The sequence below is a fragment of the Cyrtonyx montezumae genome, unplaced genomic scaffold (genome assembly GCF_038088225.1).
Source record: "Cyrtonyx montezumae isolate F1298 unplaced genomic scaffold, pur_monq_1.0 scaffold_4, whole genome shotgun sequence".
Taxonomy (NCBI): domain Eukaryota; kingdom Metazoa; phylum Chordata; class Aves; order Galliformes; family Odontophoridae; genus Cyrtonyx; species Cyrtonyx montezumae.
This window is the reverse complement of record NW_027072045.1, coordinates 19,526,491-19,551,208: the sequence shown is the minus strand read 5'-3', so window position 1 is coordinate 19,551,208 and position 24,718 is coordinate 19,526,491. Positions and strand designations below refer to the sequence as shown.

Genomic DNA, 24,718 nt, shown 5'->3' with positions numbered 1-24,718 from the left:
GAAATCATTTGGGTTGTCTTAAAGAATAGAAATGGGTGAGTGCTGCTTTGTGCAGTGTGGCAGCAGATATGCAGGGTGAGTGCTGATAAGAGACAACTGAAAGCACCACAGTGATAAAAGCAGGTCCTGAGACCACCCTTACATAAGTGGCCCAGTTGCATATTCAGAAGTATACCCATGTTATGTGTATCATAAGGTTAATTGGATGTTTTCACCCAAGCTTTTTGGGAATACGTGCTTTCTTTTCCTTAAAAAGATGTAGATGGCTTTGAACTACTATAAAATCTTGAGTACAAGATGTACGCTATAAAATCATGCATGGAAAGTGCTAGCTTTAAAAGCATCTGCATACCTGCAAAGGTGCTGATCGATCTGTGCTATTTAGGAGAAGAAATTCTGAAACAGACCTGACTGTGGAAAAATGCAAATAATAACATTTAGCCAGAGGTCCTTAAGGCTTCTTAAGCTCTAACCTTGTTATGAGGAATGGCGAAGTCGAACTGCCTAATGCAGATGTCTGAGTTACAAAAATAACCAGATGTCCTGATTAGCAGAAGCAAATGTTCTTCCCTTAATCCACGTGAAATTATATTCAAAGGCTCTCCGGATGTAATGCTTGTGTAAATAAGGCACCAACAAACACTGGAATAGAAAGGGCCATTGGCCAACGAGCTCGCAAAGCTTGAAAGCTTGAATATTAAAAACAAATTTACCACTGCTGACTCTCTTAAATTCACTGAACAGAAATGTTAAGCAGGGCTGCTTCCCGGGGAATGGGGAAAGGCTGTTCTCATTAGCTGTATTTTCTCTCTCTCTCCCGCTCTCGTTTGAGAAACGTCTACAAAGTAAAGCTGGCTTTTCAGAATTTCCCTAAATGCCTTCTTCCCCGCACCTGGATTTTTGTGGTATTTTTTAGCTACAGCTCAGATTCATGCTCTTTGATAAGTCTCTTTATCAGATCTTGGATATTTATACTGGCTTCTCATATTTTAGTGTTTAACTGAGCTTGCTGTTCTCAATGCTGAGACTCCCCCCCATCTTTAGGTTACTGTTTCTAATGAACCAATGATTAATAAGTTAAATTGACTTGATAAGAAGCTCTTCTTGTTGTCATGAACTTCAAGCATCAAGTTGCATTGCTTTGAAAACGTGTATTTTCTTCTAATCTGCAAGTTATGGATGTGAATGAAAAATAAGGGAAAGACATGTAGGAGCTGGAAGCTGGCCGTGCTCATCACCTTTCCTTTTTGGCTCTCAGTTGCCCCAAGGCTGCAGCAGGCTCTGCTCACTTGCCATCGTTCTAATGCAGAGACATAAGCCCCACAAAGGAGTACCTTTCAACTTGAAACTTGTAAGGGCTGGGAAACTTGTCTGTGCCTCTGTTCCGGGCTGAAGTCACCCCCTCATGCCACCGTACTGCGATTTATGGTATGCTCTGAAAGGATCTAATCTCAGTGAATGTTCAGAGCAGCAAATGCCAGAGAGGAATGGGGTCTAATACTTATCTCTGCATTTTCATTGCCGTGGATCTCCCTGTGTGTTACAGCTGTCATTTTTGTTTTATATATCAAACAGGCAGAGAATTGCCTTAAAACTTGATTTTTTTTCCTTTTTTTTTCCTTCAAAGAACGTTACCAATGTTAAAGACCACTTTTATCTAGTGCAGTGACTAGCCAAATAAGCATGAATTTGAATGCCCTAGGCCTTGTGATAGGAGAAAAAGGAGAAGCTATTGTTAAATGCTTTTAGTGGATGTTAGACCCATAATTTTTTTAACGGTAATACTGCTTTCAGGCTGACATTGGCTATGCCAGGATTCATCCAAGCACTGTTTGAAATGGCTGAGATATTTATAAACTGACAGACAGCATTTATAAAATCAGGATGCTGACAGTCCCTTAACGATAACAATGGGCTTGGACTCATCTATCACTTACAAAGGTTATTGGAAAGGGAACGTAAGGCTTATATGGGCCTGTAGTCTTAGCCTGGCACTTATTTCCACACATCTCTCTTTTTTTCTCTCCTCCCTCCCTCTCCCCTTTCAGTGCACTCTGGCTGACACAGGCATCAGACAATTGCAGCTCGTTTCCCTGTACCTTTACCCAGTGATGCCTTGTTCTGTCTCCTGCAATCAATGATGCAAATGAGGAGACAACTTCCTAACATCTTAGGGCAACAACCCCTCCACCCCCTCCCCAGACTAAACGAGGCACATCTGGGCTGCTGGTTGGCTTGAAATGGGGAAAAGCAGTGTGCAGTGAGTGACAGCCTTAACCTGGGACTGGGTGGGGTGAAGCAGCCCTTCTGCTTCGTTTTCCTTCCATCCAGCACTGTTCTGAAGGCACAGTGCTGATGTTCTTGCTTTCAGCCAAGAGGGAGCTGCTGAACACAGCCCCCCCTCAAAGAAGAGGATGCGTTATTTCAGAGCTCTGCTGAAATGCCTGAATCCTCCTAGGAGCTTGTGGGTCAAGTGCTATCAACAGTTTGCACTAGGGAAGGGGAAATGTGGTGTTCTGCCCATGTGTACTAGAGTGTCTATTTTAGTATGGCAGCAACCACCGTGATGGCTGCATCTGGCATCCAGTTTGCCCTTGAAACGTTTACTCTAACTGTTTGGACACCGTGTTCCCTCTGCATTATTTGTTTAGAGACCTGAAATACCCAAGTAGATTTCCTCCATGTGGTTGGATCTGCTGATACCACTAAAAGCACACCCTGCCCTGGCTCCTGTTGGAGCCAATGCATTCACACAGTGTGGCTGGAGAGAAGCTCGACTGGCTGGAGGGGGTCTATTTATCAGGGAACTCGATTAAAATACAGACTGCACATGACATCAAATTTGTAATCATTTTTTCCACAGCAAGCAAGCATTTTCTGTATTGGATGCAGGTGTTTAAAGCAATAGTGTGTTGCAGAGGCCAGTGCAGCACAAATTCTGGCCTTTGGGATAATGACAAGTGTTTTGCCTGCATAAACAATATATTTTTTTCCCCTTGAGGTCCGCACACACCTAGTTTCCCTCAAGCTCATCATCTCTGTCAGGTTAATCAATAGGCACCGTATGGCAGAGGGTCAGTAATCAGTGTCATCGTGCCTTTAAATCGTGTTGAAAATTTGCTTAAAGCCTGGGCCAATTAACATCGAGATGATGAATGGATGGGTAGATGGGAAGAGCCTGGCGCTTAGGGGCTTTGTGAGAAGGAGATGCTCAGCTGTTGAGCAGCAGACACCAGCGAATAAAATCAGCCATTCATGTGAGCTCAGTCCACCCACTCTTAATGATAATGTCAATCTAGCAAAATATATACACATTGGAGTTGTCACGAGTTCATAAATCAAAGGAGTTTGTCAAAGGCATTCAGATTAACGAGGCAGCAGCAATAACAAGTCAAATTTGCATAGAGAATTGCCCGAATCTCAGTAAATTATGATCCTGTTTTTCATTTGATTATTTGCTAATGTCTCAAGAGGGAGAATGATTATATTAGCATGCAAAATCTACTCCAGAAGTAGAAATCCGAGGTATAGCAGACCAGCGCACGATGACAATTAATCAGTTTCTGCATACTAGCGTAAACGCGCAAGGCCCAGAAATGAACTCCTTTTTTTATTATTATTTCTCCTTGCTACTGATCCAAATGGTTCAGCTTGACAGAGACTTTATATTGCTTTAACAGTGTTCTGAATTGTGCCTGCAGGCAAGACATAGTTATGCAGCTATAACCAACCTATCCATCTGCCAACCAGATTGGAATTCTCCTATCCAGGGCTTCCATTAACCCCCACTGACAGCTCCAAACAGGATTAAGAATTCGAAAGCATAAAAAATAGTTGTGCTCTTCTCGTAGACACGCACTTCTCCCCCGCCCCACCTCCCCACACTCGGAAAAAGGCTGCATCTGTACTGCTTTATAATTAGTGCTGGGCAGCTCGGCACCGAAGAAAGCCTCCCCCAGTTGGCAGGGTTCTGATTTCCACCGCGACGAGCGAGGCGGTACTAAAGGTAGCTCTGCCCAATTGGTAGTCCCTGGGAGTGCATTTATCCATGTATTATATCTCGTTCCCAGCAGTGTTTTGCTGGGCTGTGTACACAAAATACTGCGTGTCATCTCCCATCAAATGCCTCAGCCTGGGGATTTTGTACGCATCGTAGCGCGGTGTGTTTAGTGGTGGAGGAGGCGTCATGGGGAGAGTTAAATAGTAATAATTTTGCACTGGTCTTTAAGACAACCTGCCACGGAATTATATTCTGTTAATTACAGGCTGAAGTTTTAAATGCAAATCAGATTTAAAAGGCTCTCGTTCCATACAGTAGTGGCCATTTTAGGAAAAATGAGCTACGGAGGGCAAAGCCTCTTGTTGCAGGAGCCTCCTGCTAGAGGCAGACTTTGAAGGTTACATAAACGTCAGCTTGGGTTTGCTGCCTTCTCATCCTAGCTCTTCTACTGTCATTGTGTGACCTTGGGAAATTATTTTGCTTGTCTGTGGCAGCCCTGTGTGTTTTTCTCACTGGGGCTGATCAGTCTGTCGTTTGGAGACTTTGGTGTTTCTTGTTGCATCTTGCTTGTTCTTGTGTGAAAGGAGAGACCTTTGCATATCAGTTCCACAGCTGTAACCAACCTGCTTTTGGCCAGACTGGCTCCAGCCTGTGAAGGAAAGCTCGCCTCTGGGATTTTAGCCCTTTTTCTGATGAGAGTTTGAGTTGTCTTTTCAGCTTTCTGTGTGGGTTGATTTCCTTTGCTTCTTTCACCCTAATACATTTCATCATTCATCTTCTCTGTATCAAGTATAATTGCCGCAGATATTTAATATTCCCAGCAAGTACACCCAAGGTACCGTCTGGATACCAAATGCTCCTTTCCAGCTCTGTGCCTGGGATGTGCATTTCAGCAGCCACGAGAGGGTGCTCGGAGCAGTCCTCCCTTTGTTCCTCTCCTGTGGCCGGGAGCATCGCTGAAGTCCTGCTGAGGCAAACCTTGTTGTGACCTCGCGTGTGTTTATCCCTCCTCCCACCTTGTTCAGCAAGGAGAAATATATAGATGTGCCGTTTCAGTCAATTACGTTATGCTCTTCCCATGGCCGTGGCTAAGCGTCACCCTATCAAGTGCAAATCACGTCCACGCAGCCACAGTTAGTCCTGAAATATGCAGGATCCCGTACCTGCACCTGGATCGATGGGTTTCCTATTCCTGAGAAAGGAGCGGGAGTTACAAACATCTGTGCCTTTCCTTAAGTGCAATGCTTTCCGGCCATTCTGTCTTCACCAAGCGGAACTTACTTGCCGACAAAAGTGCATGAGCAGCGCTCCTCTTTAATAGGCTGCGATTGGAGCTGCTGTGTTGGTGCTGTAGGATGGTGAGGCGCCAAGCTGTGAACCACCATATGCACTTGGCAGTCTTTGTCTGGTCTTTGTTCAGCCAACCTCTTAGCCTTGCCACCTATAAAGATAATGAATGCAAAATGGTCCTCTGCTTGCTCTTAAAATCAGGCGCTCAGCTTAAAGGAAAAGTAGATAACTTGATGCTTTGCAGTTACCAGGATTTCAGAATAAGGGCTGACGGTCCAACGTCAGCCTTTTTGATAACGTTTCTCCTTTTTGATATTTTTGGAGGGGGAATCTTGGATGGTTTGAAATGCAAAAAGGATGCAAGATTTCAGTGCTGTAGAAAAGTTTGGGAAAACATTTTGGCACTTGTAATAGGGAAGGGGGATGACTGTTGAAAAACCATCCAGAAAGAGTAAACAGCCCCTGTGAAACTCCCTAACCCGGGCAACTAAATGCATTTCCAGGAAATGCACAACCCTCACCTTGCATTCCTGTAGTTCTTGTACTTGGTCTGTTTCTCCAAAGCCTGAAAATTAAAATCCTCACTTGAATTTAGCCACTTACCAGGCTGTATTTCATAAGTAGCAGAGAGCAGCTTTAATGTCTGACCTTTCTTTTTGGAGATATGTGATTCTAGCTTGAATGTTTTTACGATCGCAGTTCTTCCTTGGCTGGATTTAATGCAATAACTGGGTCCTGGCAGAGACCTCATATGAAAACTTTTAAAAACCGACCTCTGGCAGCGATTTATCAGGGCTGTTTAGGATTGATTTCCATTATAAAACCCTGGTTACAGCATCCCAGATGCCATGGTGCCTTGTGAGTTTTATATCTTGTTTGGAAAAACAAAGAAAAAAAAAAAACACAAAAAAGATCACTGGTTGGTCTGCAAGCCGTGATTTATACAGAGTCCTCCCCACTAACAGACAACATCCCAAGTGTTGGGGCTTTTGTTGTTACTTTTTTTCCTTACCTGTCGATTCTCTGCCTGTACATCCTGCCTGTGCCTTTCTCCCCTCTGCCAGCCCTGCAGCCCACCTCTGTCCTGTGGGGTTGGGCTGGGAGCCAGCCCTCAGAGAAGCCAGTCGGGTTCTTTGGGGGATGAGGAGGTAGAAGCACAGCACGCATACTTCTGCTGGAAATTCTGCACCCTGAGCTCATCTGCAAGGAACTGGAAACGCACCCTTTTCCTGGCAGAGCTCTCCCTAAGCAGTTTTTCTGTCTCTCTTTAAAACCTGTTTAGTTACTCACTACTGAATGCGTGGGAACGTGGCCTAAGGCTACGAATACTGCGGTGATCAAACTGATTTGAGATGTGTGTGTGGGATTCCCCCAAAGCTGGCTGTCATTACGCTGCCGGCGTGTGCTGAACCCATGCACAGGAACACTGCCATGTGAGGACGGGGTTCCCCCACATACCCAGCGGTTTTAACCAAATGTTTGCTAAGGTTTGTGCCTATCTTGAGAGTAACTTTAGCCTATCTTTACTCTAAAGCAAGTAGCAATTAGCTTTACTTGTGAGATGAATACAAAAAAGTCTCCTAGTGTACTTTCTTACTTATGCTAGAAAAGCTGTCATACTTCTTTCTTGTCCCCTTCCCTTGCTTTACTAGTGCTCTTCTGTGGAGCTAGTAGCTTACCCTTTGCAGCCTCACACTTCCTAGAAATGGTATGTGTATGTAGAGTCAGGGGCATGAGGGAGAAGCGTAGCCATGGCACCGTATGCTACCTATGCTTTAACAGTCTTGTTTTTATCAGGTTCCGCTGTTTTCAATAGGCATACTGGGGTGTCTAGGAGCACTGGTGCTACCATGCTCATCCAGCCATTATTCCAGCTTGTCAGAGCGGCAGTTATTGGTAATTTCAGAACAAATCCCCAAAGCATAGGCTTCTTCCATAGGTTCCTGCACAATGGTGCGTTACTGCGTTGAGGAGGATAGATTCTTTTTCTACCATAACGAGCTGTTTGGCTTAGAAGTACACGTTAGCCTCCTATATGTGTATACGTAAAATACTATAGCCTGTGTATTACAAATATTGTTTCTTTTCTCCTTGCAGAGTAATATTAGGGATAAGAACTGAATTAAAGCTTACTTTCTTTCGCAGAACTCCTCTGAGAGAGAAGACTGTAATAATGATGAGCCCCCTAGGAAGATCATTCCTGAGAAGAATTCACTTAGACAGGTATGTGATCAGTCTCTTTAAAAATGCAATAAAACTTTCTAGCTATTTGAATCCTTAAATGCTTTTGGAAGCTGAAGTCTGGCTTACTCTCATGGAAATCCTTTCTTTCTTCGTTTGAAGTCTGACCAAGTCACCGTGTACCCAGGAAAGTCAGCCCTACAGATTTAGCTTTCAGGAGAATCTGATGCGTCTTTCTAAGGAAATCTCGACTTCTGCATAGCGTAGTTGGCTGGAACGCTCTAGTTTTACCTTTCTCAAGTTGATGTTCATCCAGCTCTCCTCAGCTTTTTCTTCTGTTCTTGTTCATGCCTTGTTGGTAGCGTATTTTGTCTTGTTGCAGGTCATGCATTTAAGAAAGTCAAAGCTTTCTAGAACAATTAAGTTTTCCATTACCCTTGAAGGTGAATTTTCTTGGAGGGTGATGTCCAGGTTAATAACCTGAAAAATGACTAATTTATTTTCTTATACGTTCATATATATTACTAATTGGTAGAAAAGAGAGTGGGATGATAAAACATAATATCTTTGCCATTTATCTGTCCAGTGTTTATTTATCTGATAAAGCAAATTTCTTACCAGTTCATCAACAGAAGATATTATTCAAAACACAGCGATCAGCTGCATTTCATGTACTGTTGAGACTTCACAACCTTCCCATTTGTGCCCAGTCTTTAGCAGGGCAGATGCAGGACAAAATCCTGGGGTCTTCTGCTTGCTATGTGGCACCTTATGTGTGAGCACTTCTGCTTGCCTATGGACAAGTTCAAGCTGTAGTGTGAAAGCAAAGGCCCTTGTGTCTGGTTCATCAGAGGTGATTGCCCAAATCTTGTGTCTGTGGTGGAAGGAATTTTGGTTCTTTATATAGGCATAAGTAGAACTGTTACGGCATTTTGGAAGCTCAGATTGCACCTTTTCTCTATTAATGACAGACAAGAAGCAGTTGGGAATTTTCCAGCTCTAAGAGGGGAAATCAGAGATAAATCCAGCCTTGTGCTTTTCTGTGTCTTTATCAATAAGATCTGCATGTCCTCGAGGAAGAGATTAACCTGCCTTACATCTGTGCATATTTTGTAATACCAAAAAGATCTGTCCTGCAAGTGCTGTCAAAGCAGTAACACACAAAAAGTGCTGAATTCAGTACTAGCACCTTAGTGGAAAGATGCTAACTTGGTAAATACTGAGTGTATGACTTCATATTTTCTGTCCCTCCTGTTAGACACTGCTGTTAAAATTTCATTATTGAGAAACACAGACCTACCCGCACAGAAGCAACAAATGTGTGTATGTGGAGAGAGAGGGAAAGCTTTTTACTTCTGTGATCTTTCTATTGAAAGTGTCCCTGTACTTTGTCCTTGCTGAGTTGTTAGAGGTAGTGAATCAGATGGTCGGGACCGCTTCAGGGGAAGTGTGGCATGTTGGTACGTTTAGCTGCTGACGTATGTAAGTAGAGGTGCAGTGCTGTTTCTTGGTTGCTGTACTGGTATGCAGCCATGGCCATAAATATGTCCTCGGGAGGGTTTGTGGAGCAGACATACCAGGAGGTGGAAGTAACAAAAAGACGGTTGCTTACACCCAGGGGATGAAGACCCCCATAGCTCAGTGCTGTGGACCTCTTACTACTAGAAATGGGACCCTTCTCTTGACTCAGATGGTCGTAGAAGGTTGCCTTCAAAAGTGCAGGTGGGAGCTGTGGCTGCTGGGAGGGGCTGCAGGGCACAGGGGACACGGAGACCAGCACTGGGAACAGAAGCAGGAACAGGCAATGAACTTGACTGTGTTATCTGGAGCAGGAGAGTGATCTAAGCTGTGGCAGGTTTTGAATTATGGATGCAAATGCTCAGTTCTTGTTGAGCACGTGGTTGGATAAAATTCAGTTTTGAAAGGGGTAAACTGAAAATCGTAGGACGAAAACTTCAGGAAAAAACCAGCAATGAGTGGCAAAAGTTTTTGGCAACTTTATTTAAGCTAACAAACGAATTTTCACACTGCAAAGTTATAAATTAATTTTAATAGGCTGATCCAGATGGTCCATTTGGAAAATGGATAGCTTGATCTGTTGAAAATTAAACTAAATTTATCTCTCTCATACTTCAAACTGAAGTAAGCGTGAGAAGAGTGCCCATTAAGTCCAGCTCATACAGATGGACCGGCAGGTCACACATGGGACTAATCTGATTCATTTTAAAAATAAATGCGTGAGTTATTGAATCAGGTTCCAGTTTGAAGCCCTGCGTGTGAGCGTGTGTGCGTGCGTGCCGCCCTTTCAAAGGGACTCACAAATGCTTCAGTGCCTTTTTAACCTGTGTGTTTCCATTTTAATTCAACTTCCGTGCCAAAAAACATAATTAGTTTTCAGCGCCTATCATTTAGTGTTAGCCCCAAACACTAGATTGATTAGGTCAGGCATTTGTTATTTTAAGGGCTACGTCTCCATTCTTCATTTATGAAGAACACGAGCTCAATAGTCTTGGGGAGAGAGCTGGCCTTTAGAAACAGGGCCGGGGAAGCTCTCTGGGGGCCCCTCCAGCCTTTTAGCTTCTGGGTGTTTTTAACAGAGCCATGAATGCAGATTTGTAAATTTATTGCGGTGCCATCTGTTTTTTTTGCAGGAACCGTATTATTGTTGGCTCCTATCTGTCTATTGTGGTGGTCACTCCCCGGGAGCTTGCCCTCATAGTCCTAAGGAAAGTGATGAATAGCGGGGGTCAACATGAATAGGTCACAGGGCAGCTGTCCAGGGCTGCCCTGAACTTGATTACCCCTCTGGTTTTTAAAGAAGACAGGCACAATGTGGCTCGCTGAGAGCCCTGCCCTCCCCCCCCTTGGCGAGGCGATGACGCTGTGCTCCTGGGGGGCTGTGTCGGGGTGCTGTGGGGGGGAGTGCCGGCAGCTTGCTGCGGCCTCCCTCCTGCAACCCTCCTGCAAAGCTCACCTGGCTCTCTGCTGTCGCTCATCAAGCCTCCAGATGGAAGTCCAGGGAAAAATCCCAGCCTGCTCCCCTTTTAGGCAAGCCCCTCTGCGTTTTCAGGATTTTTCCTGTTAGCGTTTTGGCACAGAATGTTGCTTCAATTCACTCCTATGGATTTGAGATCGTTTTGTAAAATTACGTGTAGCACCTAAAACATGCTCTAGGCGCTGTTTCGGTGTTCAAGTAGACACATTCTGGTCTTAAAGGGCTTAAAGTCAACACACGAGCAAATTGTAAGAAGCAGAACGCAGCTAAAGAAGGTAGAGCAAAGGACAGACAAAAAGCAGCAGCAGCAGCAGCAGCCAGCCCTTCCTGCCGGCCTTGTCCTGTCCATGGGGCTGTTCAACAGTGCTTTCCAGGAGTGTTTCTTCTGTCCCTGCAACGGGAATAGCTGCATGGTGGGAATTAGCAAGGGGTCCTCTAGCACTTGGGGAAGACATCGCTGTTCTAATTCACCTTCTGGCAGAGGGCAGGTAGAACCAGGTCAGTAACGCTGTCCTGCACACCTCAGCTTTTACCCTGTTAGTGCTTGCAAGTAGGCGGGTGCTGGTTGAAAAGCCTTCTCAAATCACTAATGCGCACCCTAGGCTTACTTTATTTATTTATTTATTTTTAAAGATCTTCCTTCTCAAACAAAAGAAAAAAAAATTTCCTTTCCTCTGTAATGCTCCACACATGGTAACAGATGAGCCAACCTGGGCAGTACTGGAGCTGGAGTTAACAGTGGGAATGTTGTCTCGTGGCAGAAAGACCACTGGGCTCTTTCAGCAGTAGTGCTAATAGGAATCTGTCACCCCGCTGCATTTCTGCATTCCTGTGTAATTGAGTAAATTGCAAGTGTTGTCTGCTCCCCCTGCCCTTTGTGTCCACGTCCACTTACCATCCAAAGAACGTGGGCAGTGATAAATAAAGCGCTGAACAGGACTCTCGAGTCTTTGAAAGCAGCGTGTTGCCAGCCCCTTAGTTATGTTTCTTTAAGTGTTTATGTTTTTCTGTATTCTTTCTCTTGTGTGGCTGGAACCCTGGGGATCCGAAGCCATGAGAGAGGCCAAGAAGCTAACAAAGTAGCTGTCCCCTTGTTAGCTTGTTCCTTTCTTCTTTAAAAAACAAGATGAGAACCATCTGGCTCAGGGCATTACATTTTCCTCCCCCATGCACCTCTATAGATGAAGAGTTTCACCTGCAGCGAGGGTTTACATTGATTAGGGAGGGAGCAGTAATTCAAGCCTCCATCCACTTCAGTGGTACTTTGCAGTCTTTAAAGGTGCTGACCCATTGAGTTAAACTGTCAAGGGAGGATAAAAAAGGAGCTTCATCCCGGGAGGTAACAGCTGCCAGGTTTTCAACACCTTGCGCGCTGCTGGAGAAATGTCACAAATTGTCAATGGGAAGAAAAATTGCTTGGCTGCCATCTTCCCTTAATGATGTGCCTTATAAAATGAAAGATTTAAGGGTAGAAAAAACCATCACATAGCTGTCAGGGAAAGAAAAATCCGGGGGGATTTGGAACAATGGGCCCAACGAGATGGATCCTGAAAGACTGCAAATGCTGCGTCCACATTGCAGGAAGCGGTTCTGATGGAGATGGCCATTTTTGCACGGCGGGACAAGAGAGGGCTGAGCAGCAGCACAAAGTCTTAACACTGCTGTGCCTGTATTGAAGGGGAAAAAAAAGTCTTGATTCATAAGCCAGTGAACTGAGGGAAGACATACTGTATTTCTGCTCTTTTGAGGACAATTTGTTTTCAAGCAGCTACCAGATGGCTAAATACCACGACATTTCCTTTTTTTGTGTGTGTGTTTTTTTTTTGTTTTGTTCTGTTTTTTAACAAGAGATCTAGTTCTCTTTGCTCTTTGTTTTTGTTGGTTTTAATGCTTTTACTTGACTGATCAACCCTGTGGTGTTTGGGCATTGTGACATTACTTTTTTTTCTTCGCCCCTGTGCATTGATGGATGAGGAAAAAAAGATCTTCAGCTTTAATGTAATTTCAGATAACAGCCAGATTGGAGTGAGGCTTTTTGTTTGTATTGTGGTGAGGTTTTTTGTTTTAGGGGCCTCTCTTTTTGCTGTTTGTTTTAGGTAAGTCATTTTAATTGTACTGAGTAATTAGAAGGTACACACAGCCAAGGGAGCTTTGTTATGGTAATTGCTCAAAAAAACCCCACTCCCCAACTACCATCGCCATGTGTTGAGACACTTCTTCCCTCTAGTGGCAATATTAAGGACTCTGCCTTTTGCAGTAGGCAAGGTGTAATTGCAATATGACAAACTGTGCTTTGGGGAAAATGCTGTGAATGAATGATCTGGTTTTTTGTGTTTGGCTGGTCTTTATTTCGGCTTATGGCTTTCCATGGAGACTATCCTTCCCGCAGGCTGGGCCGCGGGTAACAAGAATTTAGGCTTTGCAAAATAATTGCGGCAAATCGTGGCTAATGTCTTACAGCTTGCCTTAATTCTAGTCTTCTTTTTAATTACCTGTTTATAAAAACGTTTTTAAATTTGTTGAGATTACTTAATTCTTTCGGAAGAAGCACCTCATTTGAAATAAATAAATAAATTGCATTTATTTTAAATAGTCCATGTGAAAGACCTTTAAAGGGTAATTAATGCAAGTCTCCTAAGGCTCTAAGTGAGATGAAAGCGATCTTTCCAAATCTGCTGGAGTGATTTGTTTATATAACTTCCCACTTCTGCTGAATTCTTTGGAGTCTAATAACTTTTTTTCTAACCGTTTGGCAATTTGTGCTTAGCTACAAAAGCCCTTGTTCAAAAAGAACAGTTTAATAATCTTTTCCCTGAAAATGACTTGAAGGGAGGGTATGGGTTTTGTCTTTTTGCCGCGTTTTTATTAGTGTTATCTTTCTCTGATAAATCATGTAATTATTAAGTATTGCGGGGGGGGAAATCTTATTGAGCTCCTGGGCTGCAGCTTCTATTAAAAAGTGGAGTTTTGTTCAGGGACTGGGGATTCTCTGAATAAATGGCCGGGGAGATGGGCTTCATAGGAGCTGTGTGCTTGCAGCTCTGCCTCAGGTTCCAGCGGTCAGGTTGGCATTCCACCTTCATCCCGAGCCACACCGACACAGGGAGGGATGGTTACATGTTTGTGTCAAAGAGCATCTCCATACTTTCTTTAAAAAGAAAAATGTAACCAAGGACACTTTTGGAATGAGATCAGATCCAGCTTTATCTTTAGCGAACCGTAGCCTAGCATCTCTGTGGCATTTTGAGCCTTTGGCAGAGAGTGAATGCAGCTTTGTGGTTCCCCTGCTTTGACATGATTTGGTGCTGCCATATATTCGTAGGGTTTTTTTCTCATTAGAGCTTGTTTTGCTGTAGGGCTGCTTAACACCATTCTCAGACGGCTTTTGCAAGGTTAAAGGAATGCAGCTTGGTAACAAGTTTGTGTCATTTTAAATATATACCTCCTAGTAAATAAGGAGGAGCCTTGCAATCAATCCCTTTTAGTGTGTTATATGTTTCACCTGACAACTAAACCCTCTATTGATTAACCATTACTTTGTTAGATAATCTTGTGTCATTGAAGCCTCTGTAAAAATTAAACTCTTTAAAATGTTTTACCCTAGCAGCAGTGTGAAAATTGAAAACTTGTTCAGAATTACAGCCGGCTTCCACTAAGAAGGTAGTTTTCAACAAACTGGTTTATGTTTGCATGCTTTATATGCAATATAAAAACATATTAAAGCACTCCAACGCAAAGCTAGCTGCCTGTGGCGCTGAACCAGGCTGCCATTTCAGACTGCCTTCCTTGGCAAGGGAACCTCTTATCTTGATGAAAGGTGAGTAGAAACTTGAACAATTTTGGTGCAAATTAGATGAGATGCGTAAAAGGGTCAAGCTTTAAAGGTGAGCGGAGAAATTTGCTTTTCTGAGGGTTGGTTCTGGGTTTGATGTTCCCATTTTTCTTCCAGAGTAGTCAGTCTTTCTACAGTCGTCTAAGGCAACAAAAGGAGTGCTCTGATGTGTTGCAGTGTAACGTGCAGCACCACCAACTATTTCACCTGGATGTAGGGCTCTGCGTTATTACCCAGTGATGTGACAGTTGTTCTGTTTTCCATTCAGCCTGCTCACCAGTAACTGTTGGTGCACAAACACAACAAGATGGTGCCAGATGAAACTACATCTTCAGCGGTCTTGTGTCTCACAGCAACTGCTACCTGCAGAGAAACAGTAGGAGACATTCACACAGCAACACCTCATCGCTGTATTCTCCTGACTTCTTGTGACGGCTCTTCATGAGCCAAATGCAGCATCTTCTTAACACTATCAAAATGTTTCCTTTGAGACTAATTAAGTAGGGTGATGTGACCTTTCTTTTTCCCCCCAGAAGTTAGGGCAGAACTAGACTTTCTTCTCCATTTTTGCTTTTGACCACATTGTAGATCGTGCATAGGCATCTTTAGTGTCTTTATTCATCACACAGCTAATAACGCATTCTTTTATGAGGATATGAGAAGAATACCAGGAGAACTTTGCGAATGTACAAACACAGTAACGGGCATTGAACTGCCAATCACTATTTCTGTGTTTGATTCTCAATTCTGCATCTCAGTGGGTTGACTCCTCTTAATTTTCCTTTAATTAAAAAGCAAAGAGCTGATGATGGACTAAGTGGTTGTCTGTCAACTTGATGCTTACATAGATCTTTACATAACAAAATTACAGTACAAAGGTTGGTCCTCACCATAAAAGTATGTTCTTGTCTCATTTCTGTGGCTGAAAAATGTGGGAGGGTTTTAAGTGTTGTTGGCTTGTGTTATAGGGGCAGAGGGATACGAACATGGGAGTACCCTGTGGAAGGTGCTGCAAAATGGCAGCAAACAGCACTAGGAATATCCAAGGGATATCCTATCCCATACTCTGTGAACGTGTTCTCTCTGAGTTCATTTAACCCCTATTTTCACTTGCTGATATTTCTCTCCATAGCATCTTATGCCAGCAAACTCCAGATCACTGTGTATGTAATCACAGAATCACAGATCATAGAGTCATTTGAGTTGGAAGGGACCCTTAAAGGCCATCTGGTCCAACTCCCTTGCAGTGAACAGGGAAACCTACAGCTCCATCAGGAGCTCAGAGCCCTGTTCAGCCTGACCTGGAATGGTCTCCAGGGACGGGGCACCTACCACCTCTCTGGGTGACCTGTGCCCGTGCCTCATGGCTGTTACTGGAAAACACTTCTTCCTTATATCCAGTCTGAATCTCCCATCCTTTATTTGGAAGCCATTTCCCCTTGTCCTGTCACACACAGACCCTGCTATAGCATCTATCCCCTTCTTTCCTATAGCCCCCTTAGATACTGAAAGGCCACTGTCAGGTCTGATGAAGAGATTCCTTTTGTTCCTTTTTACTATTATTTTTAAGTACTCTATTAGTTCCATCAAATGTCACTAGATCCTTTGGGATTTGATGAACAAGTTATGCTGGAAATTGTCTTGGTGGTGCTTACACTTAGGTGAACTATGAGGGTAAAAGTAATAAAGTCGTATAATGGTGTAGTGATTTGTGTCTGTATTCTGACATGCATCCAACTTTTGAATAGTGATGTAGTAATCTCTCTTCTCAAAAAGCTCTTGTTTTTTAGCCTTTATTATTTTACATACCATATTTGGGTTATCCATTCTTTACATCTGTGTGAGAGGAAAGCCTGCTGTAAGCTTGCCTTTTAAAAAGCTGGCCTGTTACCAAACCTTTTGATACTTTTTCTGGGAGGAAAAAGGCTAAAAAGATGCGAGTTGGTTCATGGTTGAGTTCAGGGAGCCACAGGCTTCCATGTTTCTTTCAGTAAATGCTCTTGTGACTGAGCTTTTCATCTGCAGAGTGCAGTTGGTATTTGCTTTCTTTGAGCCTCTCATCAAAATTGCAGTATGTATGAGTATGTCTGTGCTGCTACTGGAATGTTAGGAATGCAGATGCAAATGAGGGAGATCGCAGATTCACAATAAGTGGGTTAAATGACACAAATGTAAATAATGAACAAAGAATATTACCAACTCTTCATGGTTTTCCACCTTCAGAGCCTGGTGGAATTTAACTGATGTGATGCTTATAAAATGAAGTCTGTGTGGTGTTGTCTGAACGTCAGCACAGAGCAGATGGTGTCAACTTTTCTGTCCACCATTTGAGCCACTACATCTAAGCCACAATTTACTAGAGTTTATGCCGTTCTGATCTTTCTGAGGAAAAAGTGCTGTGCATACCACAGTGATAGTTTTATGATGTTGGCAAATATTTGCAGGAGGCAGAGCTGAGTCCCGCAGCCTTCTGTTTTCTCGCAGCCTAATCCTGGTTTGAATGCAAACCTCCGTGCTGAAAGATGCTGAAAGTAGCAATCTGCTCAGCTGCGTGGTGCTGGAAAGGATCTGGGGCTGGAAACTTCTGTTCTGGGGATGTTCCTTCTTCTGGATGCAGACAGTAGTGGTCTTCTGTAAGCAGCAACAGACCAGTCCTGCCCTGTAGTGTTCCCCAGCTACTGCACTGGTTAAGCAGCTGATACCATCTGCTGACTGCCCCACTGTTTTTTTCCTGTGTCTCTTGGTCAGCACATAAATTGTGGGTTCTTTGAGGGCAGGGAATAGTCTTCTGTCAGACATAGCACGCTGGGGTTTTAATCAAGTAGTGGGACTTTTAGGTGCTGCTGCCCTCTTCCTTCTTCTAGCAGATGTGAGCTTTATCAAGTAGTCATTAAGAAGATGTTGAAAACCTCCATTAGAAAATCCTGAGTTGTTCAGACATGTTGGTTTAAAGAATCAAGTCATCCAAAATTTAATTTTAGTGACATTTAGTAAACATTGTCCATACACTGCTGTTATAAAGGGAGGAACTCAAGAGTAATGCATTTTGCAAAGACACTCGAACACCCCTCAGGCAGGACAGTGCCTAGTTAAGAAAAGCATTGTGTTTTAAAGGAACAAACTAACAAACTTCTTGGAATTAGAAAAATGAAATCCAAGTGAGATTCTGATTATAACGCCTCTTATTGTCCCTAGTTACTTTAACCTGATAACGGCAGGGATGTTTATTAATATTTGCTTTACACTTTGGTAACAACTGAATAAAAATCCCCTTGTTTGGCTGTTCACTTATGGAGTATTTTTGTGAAAGACCAAACAACTGAGATTAGTTGTTTGTTTGTTTGATTTTTTTTTTCCTTTTCCAAAGGAAAAAATCCCTTCAGTCTGTGTATTTCAGAGCCATAAAGCTGCACAGCTTGGAGAACATGCATGCCCTCAACATCGGATTTTGCTGTAAACTAGTTTATTTTGGCTTGAAATTTTTACACCTTAGGTAAAAGAAAATGTAGTACTGTTGTTGTGAGTTCTGTTGCCAAAAATATGGTGCCTGAAAGAAAATTGTCTTCTTCTATTCATAACCATTTTAATCTTTCTGCAGACCTACAACAGCTGTGCCAGGCTGTGCTTAAACCAGGAAACAGTATGTCTAGGAAGCACGGCTATGAAGACTGAAAATTGTGTGGCCAAAGTAAGTAACAGAATGGCTTTGGTTTTGAGAGATTTTCTAGCGTATTATTCACTGTTAATCAAAGAAAAAAATCTTGTTAAAGATGGCAGCTAGGAAAAATATTTAAATAGAAACTCACTGGGGTGGGCTTTTCTGTTCTTTGGTATAGAGTCTGAGATGTGCTGTTTTCCTTTATTGGAAATGATTACTTGAGTCCTGAGCTATCTAGGAAAGAAGAGTTAATTCTTGCTGTCCAGGTTGTAGGCTTTTAAGTGGGATGACCTGTTCCCGCCAGGTGATTAGCTGTGTCAACTTCAAATGATAAACATCTAGATAGATGCTGATCTGTATGTATAAAATATATGAAGCATGAGAACTGTTTGTGTCATGGTGCCCTTTCTTAGCTGCCGGAAGGAAAGTGCAAAAAGACTTGTTAACATGGGCGCTTTAATTAAAATCCAGTGAATGCTCCATTTAGGGGAGGAAGAGGGAAATACAGCAGTCAGAATGGTGAGTAGATATATTAGGGCATCAGAGAAAATACCTTCCTTGAAAATTGTGCTAGATGTGATTGGAACAGAGGAGCTGCCATTAGCTGTCCTTTTTTCTTAGAATTCAGCATAACTGGAGTAAAATAAGATACTTGCAGAGTTGTTTGTGAATGGAAAACATTTGAACCACGATGCAGTAAGTAAAAAAAGGCTGTGTGAAGGGTGTGCTTAGCCTTGTATGAGCTTTGTGTTTCCACTGTGAGGAAGGTTAGAATGGGCACGCAGGACAGATCAGTGCACGCGGCCATCTGTTACCGAAACCAGCTGGCATTTTGTTGCTCTCTGTCACCATGACCTGACCACTCAAAAGCCTGTTTTCTCTTTCGTTTTTTAAAATTCCTTGATTTTCTTGAAGTCCTTTTTTTTCCCCCCATACTTTAAAGGTGCCTTGTCCCTTTGAGGCCTGCTTTTGTATTGACCTTTGTGATAATCTCCCAGCTAAATCTTTGCTTTGGAATTTTTCTTGTGAAATTTGGATGTCCCATTACTTTCATTTTCTGTCCGTGAACTGGCCACCATACATACACCATGGGGCATTCAGGTGGCTTAACACTTGTGAACTGCTCTTGCCAGGTAAAGTTGCCTTGCAGTGGGGAGGCATTTCAGAAAGAAGCTACCAATCCTGTTATAAAGTGCTAATACTAAATCCTGAAACCCACTTTCCTAGCTTAAGGGACAGGTATCGAACATTGCTTCCTAAGGCTCTTCATGATACAAAGTAAGTGAAACTCTTGAAGCTGCTTTTGCTGAATTGTATCAGCATACAGCACTGTTCTGATGCCGATGAAGCAGCTTACAGCAAGCTAGCTATGAGTAAACCCACTCAACCCCATATGCTATGCACCATCTTGTTTCACCTGCTAAGGAGCAAAGGTGTGCAGGAATTATGACTAATTTAGCTGATGCCTCTTTTAACTGAGGTGACGTACCTTTAACTTGCCAGTGCCCCAAGTAATAGACTCTCCTGAAGCAGCCTATTCAGCGGGGTCGTGGCAGGAGAAATAGGCAGGTTTGGAGGTAGAACGGCAAGCCTTGTTTCATACTATTGAGGATAAATTTGAACTGTCACTCTGAAGATGGAAAATTGTATGTTTTTATGTATTGTGTCTCTATACACTGTATGACTATATACTATATATAAAATAAGGACTTTTATGGGGATATATTTCCCCTAGAACTAGATTGTCTGGCTGTTGTATCCCTTCCCCCGCCTTCCCAGCTGTGAAACAAAGTGAAATAGGTTCTAAGAAAGCTTATCTTTCAAATTCCAGAAGTGTTGACGCATTTAAACTCCAGTTAGCTAGATGCAGATGGCCCTGTGATGGCATAGGCAAATGGCACAACTGTTAAATGTTCCCTCGGTGAAGGGCTTAAATAGGATTTAAGGAGTTCAGAGGCCTTCTCCTAGCCTTATGCACATGGTGAGTTTTATCCTCCGTGATTGATGTCTTAAGGCTTTGAACATTAAAATCTTTTGTCAAGAGGGCAAATGCTGGAAAGCATAAATGTGGGTTGCTTTGTCTGGTTGTTTTGTCTGCAGCACTTTTCTGAAAGTACTGTAAGTTTTTTGTTGGTTTGCTTTTTTAAAAGTGTTGGTGAAGGACAAAAAAGATTACTTTGGAAATGATATTTTACCTTTTCTGATTCTGCAATGCAGTGTCAGCTTTGACAGGAAAAACTGTTCAAAATATGCACGTCTAGAGTGAATAGGAGGCATCATAAATTATATATTTAGGTGCACAGATGTCACCGGGAGTTCTTCCGTTAATCTTTGGGCATGTTGTTGCCATTGCCTTTGAGTGATCAACAAGTGTGATATATATTTAACCTAATGTCTTTAAAAAGCAAATGTAATTTCTTATTGTGTTTTTATAGATGCTGTGTGTGTGTACACACACACAGAAATCCCTTTGGAAGCCACAAAATATTTGCAAGAGGATTTCTTGTTACGATGGTACTGGTGCGCAAGAGCAATTGGATGATTTTCTCAGAAATTGGTGTGAGGTGCTTCAGTAAGGTAGAAATACAACATGAACCTGAGCTCCAAGGGCAGGGCATTTGGTTTTAATGAGGCTTATTGAAAACTGGCCAACTGAGCATCTGTTCCCATTGTTTGTTTCATATTTTGTTAGCCAGTATCTTCGGGCCAGATAGTGGTGTTGGTGTGTGCTTCATCCTCAGTTAAAAATCTCCTGGCATCTGGTCTGTCCCTAGGACACCTGTGATACTTCTGGGTGTGGAAACAAGTTGCTCTCCTGTCCTGTATATGGGACCACTTGCTTTGTGTGGTGACCTTCATTCTCTGCCCTGCAGTGAGGGAGGCTTTGCTCATCTTCATTCTCCTTGGCTGAGTCTTTGCTTGGATGGGTTATATATATTCTAATTCCTAAATAGAGGTCTTGTCATTTCACCCTTTGGTGGTGTGGGCTGTGCCAGGTTTGAGTTTTGCTCTTCAGGTGGAGTCTGTTCGATTGTACACTTCCTTGGATTGTGGAAATATTCTCCTGTTTCAAAGTGCTCTTTTCCCTCCCAGCAGGAGAAGGAGCTGATCTGATGGAGCTGTGCAATCAATACCCATTTCCTGTATTCATTAGATAGGTTTTTTTATTAACTCGTGCAGTTGGTTCAAGTTCGTCTGCATCTGCTGCATAGGGAAGCATTGTCAGTTTCATTTTGCACACTAAATTCTTCCCTGTATGTGCCAGGGACAGGCAACCTATGGCATAGTAGTTACAGGCAGCACAGAGGAACCTTTTAAATATCATAGAGCATCCCTCCATATCTGCTTAGCTCTGAGCTGGGCAGCAGCTGGGGCAGGTTCCCAGCCCCTGCTATTACCAGCGGTGAACAAAATTGGAAAAAGCAAAATGCAGCTGAGCACTCCTTGCTACCCATGTATGATCCCTGGTCCTGCCTTTCAAGGTCCCAGACAGCCAAGCGTGCCATGTCTTCCAGGGACATGTTCTTGCAAAGACACTTAGTATTATTTAGCTATAGCTGCGCTCTTACATTCAAGGATGATTCCAGTAAAGCAGAGAGGCAGCAGTGGAAATAGCTGCTGATTGGGATCAGCTCTTCTTTGTGAGTTGTTTCTGCGTTGCTACTTCAGAATTTTTCGGGTAAGAATAGTGTGCACAATAATAACACTGAGCTTGGAATTTTTGTATGAAATTCAGTGGAGAAACAGCAAGTACACTTTAACAAACCAACATTTAGGGTTCCAGGCTGGATGTTCCAGTTGGCAGTAGGACAAATTGATCTGAAGAGTGTCCCTCTTGGACACTCAACTCCCTTTATGTCACAGATTGATGGCTTCTCTTTCCTGAGAGTGTCGCTGCATTTACTTTACATGAACAGCACATCCAGCTTGGAGTTCTGCTCTGAGACACTGCTGAGTCGGTATATCTTCAGATAACGTACAGTTTTCCAGCGCTTCTGAAACCTTTCCAGTCCTTGAATTGATAGTAGAGCAATTGAATCCTGAATGAATATTACTTGACAAACTACATTGTTTCCTGATATTCCTTCAGCTGGTTTAATGAGAAAGTATGTTCTTTCATATCCTAATCTTATTTCTGTATTAAGCTTCTGTGCAGTGATGCACAGGGGCTGTCAGATGTCATGCTTCCAGCTCCGAAACCTTTGCTATAGCAGTATTCCCTTTCGTATGCTCAGGACACAACTGAGACAACAGCTTCTGAGACCATTGCACACAAATGCCTGCTGAGCCACCGTGGGCCAGGAGAGGTCTGGGCGTGCCATTTGTGCCATTTCACCCTTCTGTTCCATGTGTTCTCCCTGTAAAAGATGGTGCTGTGAATGGCTGGCGTTGCAGGGACACGGGTGAGGGTTGGTTACGTTCAGAAGGCACTATGAAACGTGAAGATCAGCGCTGAATTCTCAGTGTTTGGACAACACAGCAGAAAACAGAATCATGGGTTTGTCTTAGAATGGTCAGCATACTGATGATCTTCTTTTTGTAGCGATGTGGCTACTTTTATCTTAATTGGGGGTTTCTAATTATTTATTTATTTTAGTTCAAGGCAATCTTTATGCCTTAGCATTCCCTCTGTCTAATAACCTCTTTGCAAATGGCTGAGAAAGAAATGTGATATCCTGCTCCCCCACCCTACCCCACCATACACATTCTCCAGATTTTGATAGACTTGTTTTATTTATTTCCAAAATTATATCCGCAGGAAACAAGCTGTTTAAATTCAGATTATGCTGAAGCAAAATGGTCCTGGTATGAGAAGCAACGTGCTGTTTTATGAGCGCAGAGTCCCTTTTCTCATAACTGATTGATAGTAAATATTTTCCTGAAGAATTATTGCCAACCATGAACAGTGCAACTGTTTCACTTTTTTTTTTCGTGCTACTTGCTGTACCAGCCATTGTCTGTAATTAAGATCTACAATTCACAATGCAGACGTTTGCACTTCCTCTGGGTCTGAGCTATTTATAAGGCATTTCAGCTGTTCAGAGTTTCTTTTGAGTGTTAAACTACATGTAAACAGGCTTCTTTAGTCTTCAGTTATGCAAACACTATGGTTGTCATTTCTGCTTCTCTTAGCACCCAAAATGACTTTGCGTGTCAATGAAGCCACAAATTAAAAAAGAATTACACTTGTTTTTTTAAATGAAAAAGAGACTTTGAAGAAATGTTATTATAAAGCTTACTTCTCGTAAAGTGCTTTATAGCTTTGGGTCTCAAAGTGTATTCAGAGATCAGTTCTCAAAGCTCTGCAGTAAGGATGGTCACGTGATATGAAAAATCTTGATATAAAGAATTATTTCTGAATTTCAGCCAAGTCAATTGAGATGTTTTTATTTTTTGGAGCCCTGGGCTTGGAATTTTGAGAAAGCAAATAGCGCGGTCAGTGAAGCTGAGTTTAACGTATCTGTGAAGGGCTCCCAAATGGATCTGAGAAACTCCCTTTCAGGTTTGACTTGTTGTAAGGAAAGCTTTTTCATGATGATGAATGTCAGCTGGAACAGGTTAGCTGGGGATGCTTTGCAACTTCCATCTCTGAAGGTTTTCAAAAGCAGTCTGAATGGAGTCCTTTGCTACGTGATCTGCCCTCTCAGCAGGCTCTGCTTTGAGCAGGAGGGTGCACTGGAGAGCTCCTGAGGTCCCATTCAAACGGGGCTGTCCTGCAGTACTCCAAATATACAGGTAGTGGAGATATAAGTCTAAAAATTGCAGAACACCTTACATCCTTGAACAGAATTGTTCTGCACTTTGATTGTGTGTGTGCTCACAGGCTGTGCATCCACCCCAGATGTTGGCTGCGTGATCGACACTCTGCATAAAGAATTGCAATCCTGAGGACTTGATTCAGATCCTGCCATATTAAGCTTGTAGGGACTGTTCACCAGGATAAGAGTATAGGATTATAGAATCATTAAGGTTGGAAAAGACTTCTAACATCATCTAGGCCAACTGTCTACTTATCACCAATATTGCCCACTAAACCGTGTCCCACGGTGCCACATCTTTGTGTTTCTTTAGCACCTCCAGGGACGGTGACTCAACCACCTCCCTGGTCAGCCTATGCCAGCACCTGACCACTCTTATTCATTGAAGAAGTTTCTCCTAATACCAAATGTGAGAGTCCCCTGGTGCAGTTTGTAGCCATTCTTTCTTGTCCTATCACTGTTACCCAAAAAAAGAGGCCAACCCCTACTTCACTACACCTCCTTCTAGGTTGTTGTAGAGAACAGTAAGGCATGGATATTCTGTGATGGGAATACGAAATAGTTCAGAATCATTGGTGGATGTAGCATGAGCAGTTGTAAAGGCAAAGAGAAGCAGCGCTTCTCATGTAGTCATCTGCAGTGTCAGCACCCTCAGATGGCAGAGAATACAAATACTACAGTCATTACATTACCTGGATATGTCTTCAGTATTTTTCAAAAGCAAGAATTTAGAAAAGTAGTTTGAAAAATATGTCCAAAGCTTGTGCTGAAGCTGGAGGTGTGAAATGCTGCAATAATCATACTGTCCCGTAGCCCACAGCAAGGGTGCTGTTGGTGGGGCCATGTGCCGCATTTCAGAACGCAAAAGTGCTGAGTTGAACCTAGCAAGAGAGGTGACAGAAAGGAGCCCATCTTTATTGACAGATCCGGATTAATGGGAGGCTCCAACGTCCTTGCTGTTCGGAGCAGACGGGGAGGGGAAATGGCACGAAGCAGGCTCCTC

General features: G+C 42.9%; 1 protein-coding gene across 5 annotated transcripts in view; it reads left to right on the top strand.

Moving 5' to 3' along the window:
* The window catches only part of BTRC (beta-transducin repeat containing E3 ubiquitin protein ligase), a 107,474-nt gene that overhangs the window by 37,144 nt on the left and 45,612 nt on the right, over window positions 1-24,718 (top strand). For all 5 annotated transcript variants that reach the window (XM_065746593.1, XM_065746590.1, XM_065746592.1 and 2 more), the window contains 2 exons: window positions 7,436-7,513; window positions 17,897-17,986. In XM_065746593.1, the coding sequence (XP_065602665.1) occupies window positions 7,436-7,513; window positions 17,897-17,986 (168 nt within the window). The remainder of the gene's footprint in view (window positions 1-7,435; window positions 7,514-17,896; window positions 17,987-24,718) is intronic.